Source organism: Pecten maximus, chromosome 3 (assembly GCF_902652985.1).
Source record: "Pecten maximus chromosome 3, xPecMax1.1, whole genome shotgun sequence".
NCBI lineage: Eukaryota > Metazoa > Mollusca > Bivalvia > Pectinida > Pectinidae > Pecten > Pecten maximus.
The window spans coordinates 21321441-21347623 of NC_047017.1; the positions used below are offsets into that span (position 1 = coordinate 21321441).

Consider the following 26183-nt stretch of genomic DNA (forward strand, 5'->3'; position numbering starts at 1 on the left):
TTCTACAGGAAAGTCCCATGCCTGTCAGCCATTTCTATCATACTTTGTGGTACATGCTCTTTTTTCCGTTCGTGCGGTGAGGCACACCTCGTCTCCCATGGCAATCAGGTCCATCATCACCAGTTCCTCTTTCTGGGTGATAATTGTATTATGTGTGGTCGAAGTGTTGTTTACAAGATCTTCGAGAATGTTTGTTTTTTTCTTCTTCCAGGATCCACTTGCATCTCCCTGACTTTTACAGTTCCAAGAATTCCAATGGTGTCTGTCCCTCTCTGTGGATCCGGATGAACGTTGAATCCCTTTTTGTTTGAAGAGCTTTCTACAGTTCCCTCTCAGTTGTGAGCAGTTGTCCTTACACATGGTCATACGTCCATTTTTATTGTCCCTTTAACAGCGCTACCTCGCAGGAAGAAAGAATGTGTTCCAGACGTCCGTTCCTTTGACACTGGTAACATGTTGGCTCTTCAATCAACTTCCATCTGAGGATATTTGTTGGTAATGGAAGCACCTCATATACAGGCATGATAATGAACTGTAGCTGCCATGGCGTGTATCTCCAGATTTCAGCCCGTGTCATTTTTCTCTCTTCCGTCTTCCATCGGGTCCATGCCTTTGGTTTCCAATCTTCACTACTAGCACCTTCATTCATTCTTCTTCTTGTTTCCCGATCTGTCCCTGCACTTGCTTCTCCTCTCTGCGGCGTAAGCATCTTTCCATTTCGGAGACTGACCTCTTCCTAAGCCTTGTCTTTCGATACCCACTGTCCCCACAATATCTTTCGATCTACTTCTATTCTCTTCCTCTACGAAAGCCTTGCTTGTCGACCACTTCCCTCCGACCTTTACCTCCAAATCGGCTTGCCTGACTGTCTTGTCTATGGAGTCTTTCAGTGTCATGAACGATATTGCTTTTCCAGTCTCCAATTCTTGTACAATTGATGTTAATCAAGGCTGCAGTTTGGATGTCAGACTTTACAATTTCGTTGACTAGAAGCACTGAGGAACTCCAAACCATGTTCTCGGGTTGAATAGATCTTTTTTTTTAGATCTTATTTTATTTATTTTATTCCCTCTACCGTTGCCAGGGAAATTTCGTATGTAGCAACAGGCTAGTCGTAGTAATAGACCGTGTTGGAATGTCAATGCCTTGAACTTTCCTGACAAACCTGTCTTATCGATGTTCCTCAGTCCTTCGAAGACCTGCTTCTCCAGTTTGTTGCTATTGTTATTGTCCTTCAAACTGCCACCAAACCAATTCCTAGGCACTTGATTGAGTTGCCTACACTAGTTAGAATCTCTTATCTCTGGATAAGAAGGCAGACCGTCTCGTAACACGACCATTTTCAGGGATATTTTGATTTACATTAAAACTCGGATAAGTCGAGGTCGACGGGACCAAGCCAAATATTCGACTTATCCAATTGTTCGACTTATCCGTGTTCGCTTGTACAGATGTATACGGAGACAAAATACCCGAGTATCATCGGCTGTATGCCGAACAAGTGCTTGATAACATGGTCGAAAATAAACAATAAATAAAAACAAAGAAATTAATTGAACATGATAACAATTATTCGTTTATCTAATAAACAATATTGTGCAAGGTTACAGATCAAAGCAAAATTCACGGGTAAAATTATTTCTGCCATACAGACAAGCGATTTACACACGAAATCGGCGTACACATTACCGCATAATATTCCATGAAAACGATACATACATTATAAGAATATAAATGTATATATTGTACTCACATTATTTTTCTTAAAATCCGTTTATATTGTCCTTCAATTAAAAAATACGAAACAATAAACAGTTCGGGAAAATTTGATCGACCGTACGCGTGCTGATCGACACAAGTGAGTTTTACTGTAGTTAGTTTGAGTTTCATTCGAGCCCAAGATACAATATCCTCCAGTACCGTCAGTATCCACCTTACTTGGACCCTTGATATGATTAGATCGTCCATGAATCCTTTATTCGGAGGTTATTTGACGTGCTTTCTGGATAGTGGGCCCCTCGTCGTCTCCCCTTTCCCCACCTCAGTAATCTCTTTTACCTTGAGGTCAGGTAATCTTTAACGAAAAATCGCAGATGTATTGCTCCAAAGTAGCTTCACATGATGTACTTCGCGGTCCATTTGGCAATATATTGATATTAACGACTTCTTCTCTGGAACACAGCGACGAGTGGCATTTATATTTCAGTGGCAGCATCCGTAAGTGACTGTGATTCAAATTTATACAAATGAATGGGATGACCCCCAGGCGTGGCCAAAAGCAGTCCATTTCACAATACTGGTATTAAAGGCTCTTGGAATCAGATCTCCACAGTTTGCACCACGCTTGTGTGTCCACATAATTCTGGAGATCAGCGTCCTGTCCGACGTATCCACTTACTCGTTCGACGTCACGTATGTCGTCATTCCTCTGGCAAGAACAGAAAAGAACATCGTCCCCTCCTACCCCAAAAGTGATATTGTCTTGATCTGGAAAAGTCCTTCCAGGTTTTTCTCCTTAGAACAAAGCAACACTCTGCAGCTTATCAACATAATGAATCTAATCATTTTCCAGGTTGAATTTTGCCCCGGTTAATACAAATTTTGAAGTTTTCGTATTATCGGACATTCTATTCATTTTAAGGCGTTGTTCCCTGGTTTTTTTTATTATCCGGACAATTATGAGTGATCTGGGGGGCCGAACCCCGGGGTTAAATAATTTCACTCTGGGTCATCCGAACATGTCAATCCCCTGTGAGTTAACATAATAATAGACTTTATTTAAAGAGGATGATACATGTTTAGCCACAGGTTAACCGACCACATGGTGTTCAACGTAATACATCAAAACTATCTCCGGTTAAAACTGTAGTTATAGTTATTTTCCAGTTAAGGAACAGTTCCCTCTACACCGGACTACATTAGTACCACTGACGTAAGAATGATGTGTACCTTTTTGCCCCCATCCCCACCCACTTTTAGCATCTAAAATTTAAAAAAAAAAACAGAATGTTTTCATTTCACTAGTTATAACGACCGATTCAAATATATATATATTTAAAACACTTCCAAAATAAAGGAGAACATTTCTTGTCCCCCCCCCCCCCCCCCCCCCCCCCCCCCCCTCCCCTTACTTTTTTTCAACTTCTCACGTCACTGAGTAGAATCTAGTCTACAGTTTGTGTTTAAAGCTCATTTAAAGTGTCCTACTTTTTCCAATATTTCATTTAATCTATTTTTGAAAGCGTTTATATTCTTAGCAATTACAACATCTTCCGGAAGACTGTTCCATATTTGCTTCTCAGCGTGGTCCTTGATTGTTTCAGAAATAACATCTTTGAGTTTCCTCGGCAGCTGGGTCGTTTTGCCACGTCTTTCCATAGTTTTATGAAACCGCAGGAGTCATTGTCATAAATGCCGGTTGACATTTTGTAGAGTTCGATCGTATCTCCTCTAACCCGTCTGTACGATATTGTTGGAAGTTTTGATTTCCTAGACTTTCTGTTTTTGATAGATCGCTCATTGTGAACAAGCAGAATACATACCATCTTACAAGCTTAGGCTGGTGGGCATTTCCTTTACGCCTAGTGACATGGTATCCGCCTAGAGAGCGAGAGGTCGTTCGAGCCCTACAGTTGACAGATGTAGAATATCTTTCATTACATCTTCCTATAGCACCTGTTTGTTTTTAGAACGTACAGTAGCATTTGACTTAAAAGATAAAAAATACGGTTCATTTTCATCTAAGAAAATTCCGTAAAGAGAGAAAACATATTAAAAAATCCGCAAATACATCACTGTTACGTTTAATTCTATTGGACTAGCATAAAGGATATCATTGAAAATTATATTAAAAATTTGATGAAAGTTTCGTCCAAAACTGGCTAAAACCATTAACAATGATAATGTTGTTTTTTTTCTTCAAAAAATCCGTGCATCATTGTGCATGTATGATATGCATTGATATATGACTTTAATTTATCTTATTTACTTATGGATAATATATCTTAAATCAATGATGTACTCTTGTAACACAAAAGAAAAAAAAATGAAAAGACCAACGACGGCGATGGACAACCTGGCCTCAGTTCCAATGATAAATATTCTTACCTCGAAAACCTTTTGCAAAGAAAAGAATTACAGAATTTAAGGTACCTCCATGCTTTTGGGAAAATCCGTGTCATTTTAGCTCACCTGATCGGAAGAACTATGATGATACGCACAGGGACTTGAGAATTTGTTACAGTCTACGTGTATTTGGACCTTCCCTAGTTTAATAGGAAGCCTCCCTATGTGGCTGGGATTAAAATGCATACGAATGACAGGACTGACCCCCGCCCCCTGCTACCGCTGAAATATAAATAAATATTATACATTGCTTAGTTCCAGAGAAGAAGTCGTTAATATCAATATTGCAAAATGGACCGCTTTTGCAACCCCCCCCCCCCCCCCCCCCCCGGGGGGGGGGGGGGGGGGGCCTGAGGGGCGGGGGCAAAAGCGGTCCATTTGGCAATATATTGATATTAACGACTTCTTCTCTGGAACACAGCGACGAGTGGCATTTATATTTCAGTGGCAGCATCCGTAAGTGACTGTGATTCAAATTTATACAAATGAATGGGATGACCCCCAGGCGTGGCCAAAAGCAGTCCATTTCACAATACTGGTATTAAAGGCTCTTGGAATCAGCAATAAATCACATTGATATTTGAGCGGTAGCATCCCTAGGTGACTGGGATTCAAATTTATACAAATAATGAGACTGACCCCAGTGGCTTGAGGGGCGTGGTCAAAAGGAGTCCATTTGGCAATATTGATATTAACGACTTCTTCTTTGGGACTTGATCAGCAGCGGATAAAACTTCTATTTAAGTACTAACATTCCTAGGTGGTTGGGACTCGTAGCATCCCTAGGTAGCTGGGATTCAAAATTGTATAAATGAAGAGGCTGATCATTACCACCCACCCAGAAGGACATTGCCAAAATTCGTCAATTTGGCTTTATGTCCAACTAAGCAATGCATGTCATGGATATTTGACAGGTGACCGACCTACAAGATAATGTGATTCAATAGTTGGGCTGACACACAAGGAATGGAAGGGGGCGAGGCCAAAGCAATTTCAATTAATTTTCCTTTAAATCTTATTTTGAATCAGAAAGTTACATGTTCAACAGTTGAATTACCGTATTGGTGTGGAAGAAGTTTGTGTATTTATTGAAATCCAGGTGGTGAACGTACAGCGCCTTTTGGCCTCTTGTTTATAACTGGAATTCTTGTATGTTTTCTTACATTATTCATGTATACTTCAAATCTGGAAAGAAAAATAGGGTTCTCTGCCTACTTTTTGAGATATTAAGCCGGGGAAATCCAAGTTAAAGAATGAAACTGGGCCTGCTGTCCTAAATACTGACGAAAATCGACTGAAGGGAGACAACCTGTGCATTGCGAACACGTTTATAAGGGGAGTAACTCTTGTGTGGCCTAAGACGAACCGTGGAAAAAAATGTTACTGCGCGATATGTTTTCTATGTAGAGTCACGCTTGTTATTCATGATCACAATTTTGGAGTATTTCGAACATTTATTATAAATGTTTCATTTTTTGTTTTAAAAATTTACTTTGACGATAGTCGTTTACGTATATACTGAGATTTTCTCCAGAGACCTACGGACATTATCTAAATCTATCTCCCGAGGTTTTATGGATGTGATCATGAACGTATCAATGTCCCTGATGTGATAGCTTGAAAATATGGCCATTAGACTTGTGATCATATTCTCGGTAAAGGCATGTAAACTGTGGACCATATAGCCACAATTAAGTAAACCATTTAATCATCTGAGTAAACTGAGCATGATGATGTATAGCTGTACAATTAGTTTTAAAATCAATAGCTTGACACCTACGACTACTTGTCTGACATGTGATCCGAGCGAGGGTGATTTCTTTAATTAACACCCCAGTTGCCAGGGCAATGTCAGAAACAGTCGGCGTCATAAATGTAATTGAATTGTTGTCACCATATCCAGAGACCTCGATCATATCGAAGTCCATATTAATATTTAACAGATCTACATGTATATATACTTATTACAGTTCCTTCGCATGTATGTAGGCCTAACCCACAGACGTACAAAATAGATCCGTGAGGTTATGGAGTCGGGTATTGTGGTCACGCCCATTGTCATTCTGAAAATCAGCCGATTATTGAGTTAATATGAATTATAATACAGAATGACGCGTGACCCAGTTCTAGCAACCTTGACCTTGTACTCCAGCTTGTAAGTATAGATAAGTCAGGCATGTTATCGCTAAGCACCGAAATGGACGGAATATCGTGTAGTGTCTAGGTGTGCAGTATTTGTGCATTAGTTACACATACACGTCGAAAGTGTCATGAAGGAAAGCGGAAGACAAATCATTGCGATACATACTGAGCTGGACTAACAGGTGAGTTTACGACAGGTGTGTGTATGCTATAGTTACCAGCAACAACACAAGGGTTTTACATAGTTCATTATCGTGTAATATATAAACAAATGTGTCCATTATCGCGGTCACATTATAACATAAAACACCTGCATGTTCACCGATTTACTCACTAAGATTCCATGGGATCGGTCACCTATGATCAGTCTCCCGTGTTTTATTCCATTGGAGTTCAGTGACCTAGTTTATTGAAATCGGTCGTGTAGTGTACATATGTTAAATTTATTTGATTGTACGCCTACATTCCAACTAACAAATGTGACAATTAAATATATATATAGTGTACAGTCTCTTGTCACGAACTCTATGTGTTATACCACAGAAATAGTCTGACTGAAACCGGATACAGACTTATAAAATATCAAAATAACCTGTATCTAGGCCTAGATAGAGAAGTGAATTGCATATAGCTCATTTTGATGGGATTTTACAAATGATATGGTAGATTTATGGTATATATCAAGGTAAAGTTACTACGATATTGCTGTATAGAATAGGTAATGTTACAAAAGTTGTTGGGATACATGTCGGAATCAGGGCGGGGTGTGTTTGTGTGTTATGTGGCTGTATGTCGATTCATATTCAATGGGGTGGTGGTGGGGTGTTGTTGTGTTCTGGATAGGGGATTATTGTCAGAAACAGGGGTGGGGTAGGGGATTATTGTCTAAATCAGGGGTGGGGGTAGGGGATTATTGTCAGAATCAGGGGTAGGGGTAGGGGATTATTGTCTAAATCAGGGGTGGGGGTAGGGGGTTATTGTCTAAATCAGGGATGGGGGTAGGGGGTTATTGTCTAAATCAGGGATGGGGGTAGGGGGATTATTGTCTAAATCAGGGATGGGGGTAGGGGGTTATTGTCTCAATCAGGGGTGGGGGTAGGGGGATTATTGTCAGAATCAGGGGTGTGGGTAGGGGATTATTGTCAGAATCAGGGGTGGGGGTAGGGGATTATTGTCTTAATCAGGGGTGGGGGGTAGGGGATTATTGTCTAAATCAGGGGTAGGGGTAGGGGATTATTGTCAGAATCAGAGGTGGGGGATTATTGTCTAAATCAGGGGTAGGGGATTATTGTCAGAATCAGAGGTGGGGGATTATTGTCTAAATCAGGGGTGGGGGGTAGGGGATTATTGTCAGAATCAGAGGTGGGGGATTATTGTCTAAATCAGGGGTAGGGGTAGGGGATTATTGTCAGAATCAGAGGTGGGGGATTATTGTCTAAATCAGGGGTGGGGGGTAGGGGATTATTGTCTAAATCAGGGGTGGGGGGTAGGGGATTATTGTCAGAATCAGAGGTGGGGGATTATTGTCTAAATCAGGGGTAGGGGATTATTGTCTAAATCAGGGGTGGGGGATTATTGTCTAAATCAGGGGTGGGGGTAGGGGATTATTGTCTAAATCAGGGGTGGGGGATTATTGTCTAAATCAGGGGTGGGGGTAGGGGATTATTGTCTTAATCAGAGATGGGGGGTAGGGGATTATTGTCTAAATCAGGGGTGGGGGTAGGGGATTATTGTCTAAATCAGGGGTGGGGGTAGGGGATTATTGTCTAAACCAGGGGTGGGGGTAGGGGATTATTGTCTAAATCAGGGGTGGGGTAGGGGATTATTGTCAGAATCAGGGGTGGGGGTAGGGGATTATTGTCAGAATCAGGGGTAGGGGTCGGGGATTATTGTCTAAATCGGGGCCGTGGGTAGGGGGATTATTGTCTAAATCAGGGGTGGGGGTAGGGGATTATTGTCTAAATCAGGGGTGGGGGTAGGGGATTATTGTCAGAATCAGGGGTGGGGGTAGGGGATTATTGTCTAAATCAGGGGTGGGGGTAGGGGATTATTGTCTAAACCAGGGGTGGGGGTAGGGGATTATTGTCTAAATCAGGGGTGGGGGTAGGGGATTATTGTCAGAATCAGGGGTGGGGGTAGGGGATTATTGTCAGAATCAGGGGTAGGGGTCGGGGATTATTGTCTAAATCGGGGCCGTGGGTAGGGGGATTATTGTCTAAATCAGGGGTGGGGGTGGGGGATTATTGTCAGAATCAGGGGTAGGGGTCGGGGATTATTGTCAGAATCAGGGGTAGGGGTCGGGGATTATTGTCTAAATCGGGGCTGTGGGTAGGGGGATTATTGTCTAAATCAGGGGTGGGGGTAGGGGATTATTGTCAGAATCAGAGGTGGGGGATTATTGTCTAAATCAGGGGTGGGGGGTAGGGGATTATTGTCTAAATCAGAGATGGGGGGTAGGGGATTATTGTCTAAATCAGGGGTGGGGGTAGGGGATTATTGTCTAAATCAGGGGTGGGGGTAGGGGATTATTGTCTAAATCAGGGGTAATACTGAATATTAGGAAGTGTTTTTCTGCTTGTTTACCATCTTCTATGTCCCCAAACATGTCTATGTAATCTTTTGTAGAAGTGACAACATTTCGGACATTTATGGTATATGTCATATACATATTGTATGTATGGTTCAACAAATATTAGTGTTGACCATATAAAAGTCTCCTATATCTTAGAGTTTCAAATTTTGTCGGAGAAGTCTTTTCATCTGTTTTCAATTTTTTGCATTTTTTTTCTTTCAGGTATTTGGATTCATTTTTGTGAGGGCAAACATTTTGTGTTGTTGAAAACACAATGTTTAAATGCCCTATCAGAAGATGAACTTGTCTGGGCAAGCAATTTATGCCCCCAAAAAGGTATATTTATCAAAAAGTTTAAGCGACAGTCCACAGGCCCCCGAGGGTGAAGAGAAGACCGGAGAACCAGCAGAAAATCAACCTGTAATCGACAACATGTTTGAAATACAATCTCGGGAGTTCTTGTCACTGTTTGGGCAGCCCAATGCTATCCCAAAGACATTTTGTACCTCTAGTTCTGGTAGCGGTCAATACATTGTAAACAGTACTGGACATGGGCATTATGCTTATCCTCATATGGATAAAGAAACTGACCAACAACAATTAGAGAGTTATCTACCTTCTTCCCCTAATTCTTTCCCTGGCCTTCTCTCGTCTGTGATCAATTCCAATGGATCTAATTTGCCGTCATTGGCAAATACTTCTTTTCAACGTCAACATTCCTTTGTTACAAGTTCCAATGACACTAATTTTCTACCTTATACATATTATTCAAAGGGACTTGATAGCCAGATGCCTCTACCGAATACCAGCCAAGTTTCTGTGATTATGAGCCAAATGACTTCGGTGAATGAAGAGGATAAATTGTCTTCTGTCTTGAATACTTCACCGGTGCCTTCTGTAATTTCTAGCCAAGTTTTCTCAGTGAATGCCACTGATTCATCTAGCAAGAATATTAACCAATCGTCTTCTACAATTGTAAGCCAATCATCTTCAATGAATAGTAACCATTTTTTACCAGTGAATGCAAGCCAAACTTCTTCCATGAATGGTAGCCAAGTGCCTTCTGTAGTGAATATTAGCCATGCTTTCTCAGGGAATCCTAGCCAAACATCTGTGAATGATAAACAAGTGTCCTCTGTAAATGTTAGCCAAGCGTCTTTTGTAACAAGTGCCAGCTGTTTTGTACAGAATTCATCCATCAATTCTTACAATGCCTGTCAGTTTCTGTCTCCTCAAAAGGATTCTGATTCTGACCAGGTTTTACCAGGCATTGGTGTTGTTACTATGGAACCCGAAACCACCGGAAACAACGAAAGGCTGGATACATTAAAGAATTCAAAATATATTGAACAGCAGTTGGTGAGTAGCTCTTTAAATGTCAGCCAAACATTTACCACGACAAGTAGTGTAGGTGGATGTGACTCAACTCAAAGTCCCATAGGACTTATAAACTCACCAGAGAGTTGGACATTTTCACCACTTGTGCCGTTTAATCTGTCCCATGATAGTTATGATGAATGTAGTGTTAGTCCATTCCCAGTCGGACCAGAATTAACTAGTGACTCAACGCTAGATCTGTTAGAGAGTGAAGTTAAAACCCCTGTGTCAGTAAGCAAAGACATATCAGATGATGAACCATTAAGTAACACTGCTAAAAACAGTACATACAGCACCATGACTTGGGCTCAGAGATATGGAATCAACGTTAAAGCTAAACTCAAAAAGCCCCCCAGTTCCAGACAGCCGTTCAACAGAGTCAGTCTAGCAGATATTGAAGAATTTTCCGTTAAAAAATCAGCAGGGAAACGAAAAACTGTAGTTCAAAGTTCAAATAACACATTACTTGGACCTACACAACCTAAGAAACAGTTTGAATCTCCAGTGAAAGAGAATTCCATAAAAAATCAAGTGGTTTGTTCAGATTCTACTTCTGTGATATCGTCGTCCCAGGTGTCGTCAACAAATATGAATCAAGATCTTTCTCCAAAAGGGTCCGATGAGGGTCAGAATAAGATGTTAATGGAATTGTTCCCTATGCCTTCGAGCACATCAGATGTTTTGACAGTAACACAAAAAATGTGTAAGGCGGATGAGGAGGATAGTTACAAGATTAGTAGTACAGGAGGTACCAGTGACTGTGTACGAACTCCCGGCTGTGAGGCCTTTTGTCAGGTGTGTGGGGACAAAGCGGCAGGGTTCTACTGTGGAGCCTTTATCTGTGAGGCGTGTAAGGTATGTACATAAAACTATCGGTAGATACAGCTGGACGCTACACACTTTTATTATTCTATAATCTTAATGTCTTCACAAAACATTGCCAGAATCTTGGTCGCTCACGAGAGTGAAACCAAAGTACATTTCACATTATTGGGACATAATTAAGTAGTCGCTGGTTTGGTAAGCGGGGTGGTCATTTAGAAGGGGTAATTTATTGTTGGAAAACGTCGGTGAACGATAACGTGGTCGCATTCAAGGGGTGGTCGTTCTTGAGAGTGAACAAGAAACTTGGTCACATACAAGGGGTGGTCATTCTTGAGAGTGGTCGTAAATAGGGGGACCACTGAACTCGGTCTTCTACCCATCCTTCATACCCCAGGGATACGCTCTTGTTCTCAGCACCCCTGGAATATGTCAGAGCAAAGTCATAGGCACATTGAGACTATAGCTGCTTGATTGGTATCAGGGACAAAACCTGACTTGAGCATTTCTTTTGAAGATGCCAGCGGAGGACAACCAAGATCATTGCTAGTCAATTTAATAGTATGGCAACCTTGAATTTAATTTGATGTAAATCAATGGATTATTAAATTAGTCTTTTTGTTTTATCTACAAAATGTTGTGTAACTGACCCTTCGATTTTGCCTCAACATATTCCAGTATCGAGGGTAGACATATTCCAGGGGTGCAGGTTGACAGTGAACTCCTCGAGTATCGAGGGTAGACATATTCTAGGGGTGCAGGTTGACAGTGAACTGGTGGAGTATCGAGGGTAGACATATTCTAGGGGTGCAGGTTGACAGTGAACTCCTGGAGTATTGAGGGAAGACATATTCTAGGGATGCAGGTTGATAGTGAACTCCTGGAGTATTGAGGGTAGACATAATCCAGGGGTGCAGGTTGACAGTGAACTCCTGGAGTATTGAGGGAAGACATATTCTAGGGGTGCAGGTTGATAGTGAACTCCTGGAGTATTGAGGGAAGACATATTCTAGGGGTGCAGGTTGATAGTGAACTCCGTGCAGGTTGACAGTGAACTCCTTGGGTATTGAGGGTAGACATATTCTAGGGGTGCAGGTTGACAGTGAACTCATTGGGTATTGAGGGTAGACATATTCTAGGGGTGCAGGTTGACAGTGAACTCCTTGGGTATTGAGGGTAGACATATTCTAGGGGTGCAGGTTGACAGTGAACTCCTTGGGTATTGAGGGTAGACATATTCTAGGGGTGCAGGTTGACAGTGAACTCCTGGAGTATCAAGGATGACGGTGTACCTCACTTCATTCCCACATTTTGGGTTAATTCTTTAAAATGATAGTTCAACTAATTGGTGTCTTGGTCATAATGACATTTTTAAGTTGGTTTCATTATGATTTGGACCTGCAGCTGGTTTTGTATCAATCTGACAAATCTGTTCTTGGTATTTCATTTCTGAATTGCTTTTAGATAATGATAATATTTATGTACATGTTTTTATATATTTCTACCACAATACCCTGTGTTATTCAACTCTCAGACCATCAGTTAATCATTGCAGCTGTTGATTAACAATATGTTTATACCACACGTGGTATAAACTCTGTACGCATTTCGATTGGCTAACACGGTGAACTTTGACCCAAGCTGCAATTGTTATTGACGTCACCAATAATCTAATGACGTCACATCATCGGGTCCCGGACGTCACCGGTACACTTTATTTGCATACGCGAAATTATACTTGGCCACGTACGTTTCCCTTTGATTCAAGCCGATATTATTGTGGTAGAAACAGGTCACACGACTCGAAATTGTTGGATATGGAATTTATTTCACACTCGTAAGTTATTTTTTAAAAGTTGCAAAAAACACTCGCTAAAGCTCGTGTCTTTTTTACTTTTAAAAAATAACTTACTCGTGTGAAATAGATTCCATATCCAACAACCACTCGTTGTGTAACCTCTATATAATATACTTTGTTTGTCAGCTTAGTTTATCGCCCTGTAAACAACTATGTCATTTTGAGGCAGGGTCTCTGTGTAGTAGTTGGTGACTACATCACTGAACAACATACAGGAGACCTGTCGCATGCCATGCAGAGCAATTAGGGTAAAGGGTCTTGTCAAAGGACAAAATCATGACAGTATAGACCAGCCTGTTTCTAAGCTTCCTAAGAAACACAAACCATCATTGTTAGGGAGCATCGAGCCATGCACCACGGATTGTCACCTGAGATTACGTGGCTGGCACTCTAACCAACTGAGCTGTCTTGCCCCCCCCTATAATATATGCATGTGTTAGCGTTAAAAAAAGAATTGACCAGGGGACATGATATTTTTTGTATGTACCAGTGAGAGATATATCATTCAACTCATTTTCCAGAAATTCTTTATGAGAGCCAGTAAGCTGGAGAAGATAAAGTATGTGTGTCTGCGGGTACAGAAGTGTGTCATCACGAAGGAAAGTCGAGTCCAGTGTCAATACTGCCGATTCCAGAAATGTCTTAGTCTGAAAATGTACTGTCCAGGTAAGTATTGTCTTAGTCTGAAAATGTACTGTCCAGGTAAGTATTGTCTTAGTCTGAAAATGTACTGTCCAGGTAAGTATTGTCTTAGTCTGAAAATGTACTGTCCAGGTAAGTATTGTCTTAGTCTGCAAATGTACTGTCCAGGTAAGTACTGTCTTAGTCCGAAAATGTACTGTCCAGGTAAGTACTGTCTTAGTCTGAAAATGTACTGTCCAGGTAAGTATTGTCTTAGTCTGAACATGTACTGTCCAGGTAAGTATTGTCTTAGTCTGAAAATGTACTGTCCAGGTAAGTATTGTCTTAGTCTGAAAATGTACTGTCTTTAGTTTCTTAACTAGCATTTTTTCGTAATCTCCAATTATGCATTAGAATGGAAAATTTTAGGTTAAGAAATTTTCTTAAGTTAGGGAATGTTAATGAAACCAGAGCCAAGTAAATATACATATTTAGCAGCAAAAATTCACAATTTCCAAGGAGAATGTTTTATCAGTCTTTGTATTTTCCAGGTACAGGTGATAGCAAGAAAAAAGACAAGAAGATTGGGGAGATTCCATGTCGAGTGTGTAGTGCCCCGTCCTCGGGATTCCACTTTGGGGCACTTACCTGTGAGGGGTGTAAGGTAAAATCTCGTCACATTTTATACATGTACAGTATATAGAACGTATACCTGTATGTATTATGTAGACCAAACTTCTTATTGCTATCTTGGTACTTAATATTGATAGGTCTGTTTACGGTTGCATTGCAAAAGGATTTAATGATAATTCTCGACCCACGGTCCATACATGTACAGTATTATATATGGAATTTGTGCCAATTAAGTCTCCAATGGTGGCATGGTACCTTGGCCTTCTATGTTTACTAGGTGGACCAGATTTGTTTGTTTATAAAATAAGGATGGACCTGGTGATTTTGTTTTCAAATTAGCTGTGAAAAAGACTTCCTGGCCTGTATTAACATCTGCAGGCCTGACAAGATCTATATGCTTGAAATATTACATTTAATAATGTAGAAACTGGTTCATCTTCAACAAACAGGCCCCTGGTTTCCTTTTTAAATCAAAGGTCATTGAGGTGTATAAAATGAAAGACTTTTATATCCGTTTCTTAAAACATCAAATATACCTTAAAACACCTTAGAATGTAGGCCTCTATCTAATATCACAGCTGTTGTAGATTGTTTTCAAAGAATTGTGTGGCCCTCCATACCAGTTTTACCAGATCACTGTACATGACGTAATTCTGAAATACAAAATATCATCGTGTTGTCCTGACCGTCACCTGAAACACTGTTGAAATATTTTACACCGAGTGTAACATATGAATATTTACAAAATGCTAAGAGATAGTTGCTTTCATACGCCTATAACACCCAGTGGGTCATGTGACGTTAAAAAAAAAGACAGTAATTTTTATGTTGGTTCGATTTTAAAAATTATCAAAATGGTAAGGCATTGTAAATATAAGTATTGAACAGTGTTTTAAATGTTGTTATAGTCCATATGGCAGCAAAATGTGTGGTGGGCAAATTGGTTCTCATGCTGCATTTAACCAAAGTACATCTTGCTGCCATATTGACTGTAACAACATTTAAACAACTGTTCATTGCTTAAATGAAATAGTATGAGTGATCAGGGCGGGTGATCTTCATGATCTATACACTTTGAAATGATTTGTTGTCAGAGTAAGTTGTTTTGTTTCAGGGCTTCTTCAGGCGCATGGCCAAGGAGAGAGAATGTCAAAGGTACAAGTGCTCTAAGAATGGTAACTGTGACGTCAACACTGTCACGCGGAACCTCTGTAAGGCTTGTCGTTATCGCAAGTGTTTAGAGTCTGGCATGTCCATCGAAGGTAATTAGCGTATTTTTCTGCAAATAAGCCTCTGTATACTGATACACCCCAATCATCATTGCAGAATTATAACCCAATTTCAAAATATTAATATAAAATATAAGGACTAACCTTTTACACTAAGGGGCATTTCTTATGTACAACGTTAACATTGTGACTTGTTTTACTTCACAACAGTTTTCATTTCTCTCATATCTCCTTATTAGATAAATAAATGGTCATCAACATTTTTTATTTTACAGGAAGCAGAATTGGTCGCCAGCCAAATTCCATCAAGCATGCAATATCTATTGAAGCAGAGAAACAAGGGAAGAATTTGTGTAAGGAGCAGGCATTCGGTGAAAAGATTAACATCAATGATATGAAGGCAATGGTTACCACAGCCATACCAGCCACAGCTGAGGAACTCGCAGAAATAAATTTGGATATAAGGCCAGAACAGTTGGACTTGAAAAATATAGAAATAGACATCAAAACTCAACAAGTGACTGCTCCAGAAAAATGTGATCTAGATGTTACGCCTCTCCTGATTGGCTCCTCAGAGATAAAACTGGAGCCAAAATCACCAATAGCAAAGACTGTTAGTCCCGAGTCCTCAACAGACTGTGAAAAGACTTGGGAGATTCTCAATAAGTGTTCTGGTTGTAATGAGGAACTAGAACACCTTCTACCAGTAAATACTGATGTAAGTATTACTTTCTTTTTACAACAAATTTATAAATTTTATGATAATTTAGGAAAAAAAATTGAAAAATATTGTGGTGTTTTAGTTTCCATATTGATTTATGGAGGGAAGATCACCAATATCACCCTAGGCCTGAGGCCGTTGTTAATGTTTCTTATCTGAGTTCCATAAATCAGCATATCGATCAAAACAAAATGCCATAACTGTTTTATTACATTTTGGTATCAAAACCCAAAAATTTGCTGAAATTATGTGAAAATCTGATTGGCTGAAATTATGTGATGTCACAAAACACTAGCATGAGCATGTAATACAATGATATTCTGATCTGAAAATGAAAATGTAATTAACAGTGATTATATTTACTACAAGTACAAGTAAACATTATACAATAATTGACTTTTGTGGAGGTATACAAGAGACTATATATATGGGGCAAAGAAGTAATTCAAACAGTGTAAACAATAAGGCTTGTTAAATTTTCGAGGCAATCCGCCCCTTTATCAAAACACAAAAAATTACAAATACAATAACATAATATATATAAGAGATATATAATAGTGTTTATAGAGACAGTATTTGTGATACATGTATAGTGTTTATAGAGACAGTATTTGTGATACATATATATATATATATAGACTATATATATATGTATAGAGACAGTATTTGTATAACATGTATAGTGTTTATAGAGACAGTATTTGTAATACATGTATAGCGTTTATAGAGATGGTATTTGTAATACACGTACAGTGTTTATAGAGACAGTATTTGTAATACGTGTACAGTGTGTTTATAGAGACAGTATTTGTAATACATGTATAGCGTTTATAGAGACGGTATTTGTAATACATGTATAGTGTTTATAGAGACAGTATTTGTAATACATGTATAGTGTTTATAGAGACAGTATTTGTGATACATGTATTGTGTTTATAGAGACAGTATTTGTAATACACGTATAGTGTGTTATAGAGACAGTATTTGTAATACATGTATAGTGTTATATAGAGACAGTATTTGTAATACATGTATAGTGTTTATAGAGACAGTATTTATAATACATGTATAGTGTTTATAGAGACAGTATTTGTAATACATGTATAGTGTTATATAGAGACAGTATTTGTAATACATGTATAGTGTGTTATAGAGACAATATTTGTAATACATGTATAGTGTTTACAGAGACAATATTTGTAATACATGTATAGTGTTATATAGAGACAGTATTTGTAATACATGTATAGTGTGTTATAGAGACAGTATTTGTAATACATGTATAGTGTTATATAGAGACAGTATTTGTAATACATGTATAGTGTTTATAGAGACAGTATTTATAATACATGTATAGTGTTATATAGAGACAGTATTTGTAATACATGTATAGTGTTTATAGAGACGGTATTTGTAATACATGTATAGTGTTTATAGAGACAGTATTTGTAATACATGTATAGTGTTTATAGAGACAGTATTTGTAATACATGTATAGCGTTTATAGAGACAGTATTTGTAATACATGTATAGTGTGTTATAGAGACAGTATTTGTAATACATGTATAGTGTTTATAGAGACAGTATTTGTAATACATGTATAGTGTTTATAGAGACAGTATTTATAATACATGTATAGTGTTATATAGAGACAGTATTGTAATACATGTATAGTGTTTATAGAGACAGTATTTGTAATACATGTACAGCATTATATAGAGACAGTATTTGTAATACATGTATAGTGTGTTATAGAGACGGTATTTGTAATACATGTATAGTGTGTTATAGAGACGGTATTGGTAATACATGTATAGCGTTTATAGAGACAGTATTTGTAATACATGTATAGTGTTATATAGAGACAGTATTTGTAATACATGTATAGTGTTTATAGAGACAGTATTTGTAATACATGTAGTGTTTATAGAGACAGTATTTGTAATACATGTACAGTGTTTATAGAGACAGTATTTGTAATACATATACAGTGTTTATAGAGACAGTATTTGTAATACATGTATAGTGTTATATAGAGACAGTATTTGTAATACATGTATAGTGTTTATAGAGACAGTATTTGTAATACATGTATAGTGTTTATAGAGACAGTATTTGTAATACATGTATAGTGTTATATAGAGACAGTATTTGTAATACATTATAGCGTTTATAGAGACAGTATTGTAATACATGTACAGTGTTATAGAGACAGTATTTGTAATACATGTATAGTGTTTATAGAGACAGTATTTGTAATACATGTATAGTGTTTATAGAGACAGTATTTGTAATACATGTATAGTGTTTATAGAGACAGTATTTGTAATACATGTACAGCGTTATATAGAGACAGTATTTGTAATACATGTATAGTGTTTATAGAGACAGTATTTGTAATACATGTATAGTGTTTATAGAGACAGTATTTGTAATACATGTATAGTGTTTATAGAGACAGTATTTGTAATACATGTATAGTGTTTACAGAGACAATATTTGTAATACATGTATAGTGTTTATAGAGACAGTATTTGTAATACATGTATAGTGTGTTATAGAGACAGTATTTGTAATACATGTATAGCATTATATAGAGACAGTATTTGTAATACATGTACATTTTGTATAGCGTTATATAGAGACAGTATTTGTAATACATGTATAGTGTTTATAGAGACAGTATTTGTAATACATGTATAGTGTTTATAGAGACAGTATTTGTAATACATGTATAGTGTTATATAGAGACAGTATTTGTAATACATGTATAGTGTTTATAGAGACAGTATTTGTAATACATGTATAGCGTTATATAGAGACAGTATTTGTGATACATGTATAGTGTTATAGAGACATATTTGTATAATTAGCGTTATATAGAGACAGTATTTGTAATACATGTATAGTGTTTATAGAGACAGTATTTGTAATACATGTATAGTGTTTATAGAGACAGTATTTGTAATACATGTATAGTGTTTATAGAGACATTATTTGTAATACATGTACAGCGTTATATAGAGACAGTATTTGTAATACATGTATAGTGTTTATAGAGACAGTATTTGTAATACATGTATAGTGTTTATAGAGACAGTATTTGTAATACATGTATAGTGTTTATAGAGACAGTATTTGTAATACATGTATAGTGTTTATAGAGACAGTATTTGTAATACATGTACAGTGTGTTTATAGAGACAGTATTTGTAATACATGTATAGCGTTATATAGAGACAGTATTTGTGATACATGTATAGTGTTTATAGAGACAGTATTTGTAATACATGTATAGTGTTTATAGAGACAGTATTTGTAATACATGTATAGCGTTATATAGAGACAGTATTTGTGATACATGTATAGTGTTTATAGAGACAGTATTTGTAATACATGTATAGTGTTTATAGAGACAGTATTTGTAATACATGTATAGTGTTATATAGAGACAGTATTTGTAATACATGTATAGTGTTTACAGAGACAATATTTGTAATACATGTATAGTGTTTACAGAGACAATATTTGTAATACATGTATAGTGTTTATAGAGACAGTATTTGTAATACATGTACAGTGTTTATAGAGACAGTATTTGTAATACATGTACAGTGTTTATAGAGACAGTATTTGTAATACATGTATAGTGTTATATAGAGACAGTATTTATAATACATGTATAGTGTTATATAGAGACAGTATTTGTAATACATGTATAGTGTTTATAGAGACAGTATTTGTAATACATGTATAGTGTTTATAGAGACAGTATTTGTGATACATGTATAGTGTTTATAGAGACAGTATTTGTGATACATGTATAGCGTTTATGATGTTGATATACTATGCTGCTTGCAGAGTGAAGAAGATGAATTAATGGGTTATTTATCGGTGAAAACAACATGGACCAGTATGATGTCTTCATTTGAACATACAGCCAGAACACTCATCAAATTCTCGAAGAAAGTCCCAGGTAACGTGTTTGTAGCTTCTTTTTATTTTAACTATTGACTAATAAGACGTAGAATTATGTGTACCCGGTATATAAATTGTTCTTTGCCATTTCAGATTGATTAAGTATCATATATTCTAATTCAATGTCAAACAATATCTTACATTAAATACCATATTTGACCTGACAAGTGCACCTCCCCCTATAAGTGCACCTCCCCTATAAGTGCACCTCTACTTTTTTTCAAGAAAAAAGGATGTACGCGCTAATTGAAACAATTATTAAAACTTCCTTAGCTCACTGATCTGCCATTATAATCTTCAGGCTTTTAATCAAAGACACTTAATTATTTTGCTACATAAAAGTATGTAACAAACCCCCCCCCCCCCCAAAAAAAAAAAAAATCATTTCCACACAGATTTTTTCCTTGTACATGGTTTTATAAAGCACACCTCTTTTGTGGTTTTTGAAAGTGCACAGTGCACTTATTAGGTCAAATATGGTAACCATACATTAGCAGGGCCATTATAAAGGTGGGATTTGTCAAGTTGTGGTATGTTGGATTATTAGACTCATCAAAAATATTGACTCAATATCAGTAAAGATCTTCAATTTACTGATTTTCAGGTTTCCGAGCTCTTTCGTTGGACGACCAAATCAAACTTGTACAAGGCTCCATCTACCCCATCGTAGTCCTCAACTGTTCACGAAGTTTTGACAATGAAACCAAACAGTATAGCTACTTCAACTTCACACCTAGACAGCGAGAAGCCATTCATTCATTCTTCCCAATGCTGAGAATATTGTCTAGTCATTTTATACATACCGGCAGTATGGTGAAATTGATGAATTTAAGTACGATGGAATACACTTTTCTATCCATTCTTCTGTTGTTGAATGCAGGTAAGTTTTCCTCTAACCCAATCATTGAATGGAAATCTTGTTGACCCTCGTTATCTCAAAAGCAATGGGGTCAAGAACTAATAAACATAGAGTATATTCTATATTGAACTTTTACTGTCGAAACTGAATTTTTACTTTGAGTTCAGCAGATTCTCCTAGTTGTTAGATTTTGAGATACCGAAAATTGACTGTAATAAATCTTATGCATGTACATTCTACATAATTATTCATGGGAAGCCATATTTTAGGGTTCTACATTAAAATTAAGGTGTCCTTTAAATTCAGTAATCATATTATCTGTCCCGCTTGAACAACACCTTGAATAGGCGGCCACCTCCGTTATGCGGCCAGTCTGTGTTCCACTCGATGGAAATACTATATAATGAACCTAATATAAGAGGTCACTTGTCGAACACGGCCAGTGGTCACTAAAATCTGGCCCTAGTTGTTATCTCATCCCGTATTGAGTTGTTATTTTGTCCAGAAATAAACAGCCGAGATGATCATATGACCAGATTTTATTATCGATCATCGCATGATTTGTTTTGTTTACGATAATCTTCACACTCTGAGCCTTGAAGTTGAGTTATGGTGATATAAAACAAAAACTACATGAAATTAAAAACCTTTATTGTCAGAAAGGTCACACAGAAATGATAAAGTGCTTCCATGCAATTGCAAGCCGAGGCTGAACATGACAAACTTTTATGTGAAATGTAGCAAACAAACTACAAATCGAGATTTCTTTCAGAAGCAATAAATTTATGACAGCTTTGTTTTTTTGTTGTGAGTTTCTGGTGAACCTGGTTTTAGCAGCCACCTGTCTTAAGCAGCCAATTTCTGTCAGTCCCTTGGGTGACCGCTTAATACAGGTTTGACTGTAGTTTTGTATCATCAACATGGGAATTTTCAGGAGTTATTGAGATTTACAGCAGACATGAAAAAAAAAAATGATAAAGGAAACAAAAATACTTATTAATTTAAAAACAAAATGCATTAAAACAATAAAACATACAAATTAATGTAGACGGAAAGCTCATAATGTATCCACCATTTTCCCCCCATTTGGTGACTACACGGTTGTGGTATATACCATCGGTGCTTTCTTTTCTGTTCAGGAGCAATCAATAATTGATCATTGATCTCTTGTCTTCACAAAAATGATCTCTTGTCTTCACAAAGCATTCAGGTTGGGGAGCTTTAAAAGTTCTTTCAAAAGGTCTTAAATAACGATTGACCTCTGTTTGCCAGAGAAACATTTTATCTATTCAATTGAACAAAGTTTTCTATTTGCAGAGCTACACTTTGTAATAATACATATTGAGCTGAACAAGCCGTCACATTTGCCTAGAATTAAACACATGTTTACATTGTTGAGCAAAACAAACAGTTACGTTTACAAGAGTGGGACCCAGACATTTTGACACTGCCCTGATAACACTGGTTTATCTTAACACTGTAAATTTCCATTATTTTTCTTTAGATGTTGAGGACCTTGATGACTCTGAAAGTGTTCGTAAACTACAGATGGACACAACCTTTGCCCTACAATATCACGAGGAATGTATGTATTGATTTTGTTGTACAGTAAAGTTAACACAATGTATGTTGCTATTGTGTATGTATTGCATTGTGTAGTATGGGGAGAATTTAAATATCCAATCAATCTTGAGTAGATATTCTGGTAGATAATGATTTTATGACTGTATAATTAATTCGAAAAGTCATTCATATGAAACACATCTGTCACAATAGTCAGGCATTTTGCATTTTTTTAAAAGTATATATCATTTTATTGTGTCGCCTGAAAAAGACGACATATAGGTATCACTATGTAGGCGGTGGTGTCGGCGGCGGCATTGTCCACACAATGGTTTTTGTGCGATAACTTGAGTTCACTTGGGCCAATCAAACTCAAACTTCATACAGTGCTTCCTAAACAAAAGTGCTTGCTTGGGATTGCTTTTCATGTTCAAAGGTCAAAGGTCAAGGTCAATGTTACTATTAATAGAAAATTGGTTTCATGCAATAACTTGAGTTCCCTTGGGCCAATCACACTTGAACTTTGTATAGTGCTTCCTTATCAAAACTGCTTGCTTGGGATTGCTTTTCAGGATAAAAGGCCAAAGGTCAAGGTCACTGTTACTATTAATAGAAAATTTGTTTCCATGTGATAACTTGACTTTTCCTTAGCCAATCAGGCTCAAACTTCCTTACCAAAAGTGCTTGCTTAGATTGCTTTTCAGGTTCAAAGGTCAAAGGTCATTGTTACTATAAATAAAAATAGGTTTGCTTGCGATATCTTGATATCCCTTTGTCCAATCAAGCGCAAACTTGACACAGGCGACACATCCACTTCCGTGGAATTCTTGTTTAAAAAATATGTATGTGATTATGTTAATGAGATCTGTTATGTAAGACAACTCCAAAAGACCATAGTTGTATTGATAATTAGATAAGTGCCGATATTGAAAATTATGCAACCTTAAGTACAGTTGTACTAGAAGAAAGATGGCCTTGAACTGTACTTATGACCCTTACCTTATAGCCAACTACCCTGACGGTATGACACGATTTGGGATGTTGCTGGTGAGGCTAGCGGAACTACACTTCATCCTGATGCAGCACAACACGGCCATCACTGTCATGTTAAAGAAAAACCCGGATCTGACTCTACCACAGATGTACAAAGAAATGTTTGGTAAGTACCAGTGATTAATTACGACATTTTCTTTTTTTAATCTGATTAGGCTACATCGGACCACATGTTTTTAGTCCCCTACTGGTGAAACCAGGCGGACTGTAGGTTTCGTTGCCGTCCATCTTGTACATATGAATGCATAACTATTGTTGTCATTCAGTGATAATGGCAAAGTTTGTTAGCACTCTAGTGGCTTCATTCCTTGAAGGATTTTGATTAAACTTCACACAATGATAATTTGGTCACTGTTACTATTTTTAGTGGGGACTGGCAGGGGACATGTATTGCTTTAGCAATACCAAATAAACTTGATTCATTTAACATCAAATCACACTCTGTAACAGTGATAATCATTGTACTGCAAGCTCGTGTGAGTGTGCTGTGTTGTCGCGTAATTTCACCCAATCAGAAATGTCTGGCACATGTCCGCCAAGTGGTGCGAGATTGCAATTCAATGTTTTGACACTGTGGTGAATATTATGGAATAAGATGCAGTTTAAATGGTATGGGATCATATCTTGAGCTGTGTTTTGATACCTGAATGTAATAAAACAGTTTACGGGTTATAGCATTTATTTTGGCCTCCGTCAATATTGGCTATCATCTCTCCATAAACCATCATATCGATTGAAATAAATTGCCATAATAGAATAACATACTGTATATCCTACAGTTCACATTGTATCGTATGAGATGATAAATATGTACATGTAGTAACAGCCATAGTTAATAATTTGATTGTGATATGTTACATCTGGAGGAATAAAAAACATTTTTATAATTGTTTAAATGATTTTGTTCTGCAGGTGAAAAGGTGCTGGAATCTTGACCCTTAGGACTCGGACAACCAGAGTCATAACCTCAGAAGTCTATTGACGGAATCTTAACCCTCCTCAGTCTTAGGACAAGTGTCTTGACCCTTGGGAGTCGGACAACTGAGATCTTAACCCTCCTCAGTCTTAGGACAAGTGTCTTGACCCTTGGGACTCAGACAACCAGAGTCATACCCTCGGGAGTCTAATGACTTGGAATCTTAACTCTCCTCAGTCTGAGTGTTCCTTGGGAGTCAGATGACTGGAGTCGAAATTTATGAACTGAACACAGAATCTGCTACTGCATTCATCAGTGAAATACATCTCTTGGAACGGATTAAAATTAGATTCTATACAATAAAGCATTTCATATCACACCCTTTGAGATGTATTTACATATCACATGATGTGTTCAGTAGGGCTAGTTTTACAGGTGATACTGATGTTGTGTGCCAAGATAAACTTTGCTCAAATGAATGACCTTGACCTGTAGTCAAGGGGTTATAGGAATTATCAATAATTATGCAACACCTTTTCAAGGTCAAAGGAAGGTCAAATGTGTTAAAATCCTCTGATGAATCTCTAGGTTTAGAATTATCATATTGGGATTGTAACTTAAGAGTTTCTGTGAGTCTGTACAAGGACTTCCTATGTTGTAAGTCTTAGAGGTCTTTAATATAAGTAAATAGAGTTTATTATTGTTATTTATTAACCATTTGAAGTAGAACCTTAGCTGATGAAGTTGAAGATCATTAAGACAATCAAGTGTTAAGTTAAAGAATCATTAATTTTTGTACCATAAAATTTATAAATTTATGTTTTACTTATTGATTTGAACTAGCTTAGTTATCTTTTAAGAAATACCATATTTATTTTCCAAATCCATTTTGTCTCTTATTATAATTATAGCTGAAATATTATCATTCTATTTACCAAAAAAAATTGATTATTTTTTATTATTTATTATAACAATACTTACGTGGAGAGGGTCAATTCAATTACGTTGTATATACAATTTAACAGGTATAATACTTACATGACTTGTATAAACTTTTTCCTTTTGCTGTGATATTTCGCTATGTTGAAATTTAAATTCAAATGAAGTGTCCTATTGGTGACAACCTATCATATTTATCCTAGAATAAGCCCAGGGGGGTCATCACATAAACTCATGTAGGGGTGGGCTTATTGCACAACAATGAAATATAACTTTAATAATTTTTTTTACTTAAGACATGGGTAAAGCTTTATTACCAGACATGGGCTTAATGGTGGCTAAATATGGTATCATCTTTGTGTATTAAGTGCTACCTGTTTAGATTTATTGTAAAATGTGTCAGACATATGTTTATGTTTGTAAGGGGGTGTTGTAACTTGTGAGGGGGTGTAACTTACCCTACTAACTACCAGAGTAGTGAGTGTGCTAAGTGATGGCAGCTGGGTTGTCTTTTTTGTAGTATATATGTCTATGTATATATATCTAGCTTACAGCTTTGTTAATTTTGACAAAACAGAGCCAATATATTAAATATACATGTATATAATATATATATATATACATGTGTGTTGTTATTTCTATACTTATTAGAAGATTGTAAATTATTAAGTTATAAAAATTGCCTTGTTAGAACTTGAGTAGGTCTATCAACAACAATACAAAAATATAACATAACATACTATTCTTAAATCTATTGTGTGTATGTTGGGTTTAT

At 37.1% G+C, this 26183-nt stretch overlaps 1 protein-coding gene across 4 annotated transcripts; it reads left to right on the top strand.

Annotated features, from left to right (window-relative positions):
• The first annotated feature begins 6183 nt into the window (after nucleotides 1–6183).
• Nucleotides 6184–25413, top strand: LOC117323546. Of its 4 annotated transcripts, XM_033878826.1 has the most exons (12): nucleotides 6197–6449; nucleotides 9062–11071; nucleotides 13418–13562; nucleotides 14069–14181; nucleotides 15265–15412; nucleotides 15655–16097; nucleotides 19962–20076; nucleotides 20683–20958; nucleotides 22442–22522; nucleotides 23507–23659; nucleotides 24466–24494; nucleotides 24643–25413. In XM_033878826.1, exons 2-11 carry the CDS (start codon nucleotides 9122–9124, stop codon nucleotides 24486–24488), a joined length of 3447 nt encoding a protein of 1148 aa, XP_033734717.1. In that variant the 5' UTR covers nucleotides 6197–6449; nucleotides 9062–9121; the 3' UTR covers nucleotides 24489–24494; nucleotides 24643–25413. The 4 variants fall into 4 exon arrangements, 3 of the variants coding, with proteins under 3 accessions (XP_033734718.1, XP_033734717.1, XP_033734716.1); XR_004531764.1 differs by lacking the exons at nucleotides 24466–24494; nucleotides 24643–25413 and adding an exon at nucleotides 21750–21830 and having other exon boundaries at nucleotides 6184–6449; nucleotides 23507–23542; XM_033878825.1 differs by having other exon boundaries at nucleotides 6199–6449; nucleotides 24466–25413.
• The last annotated feature ends 770 nt before the right edge of the window (nucleotides 25414–26183 follow it).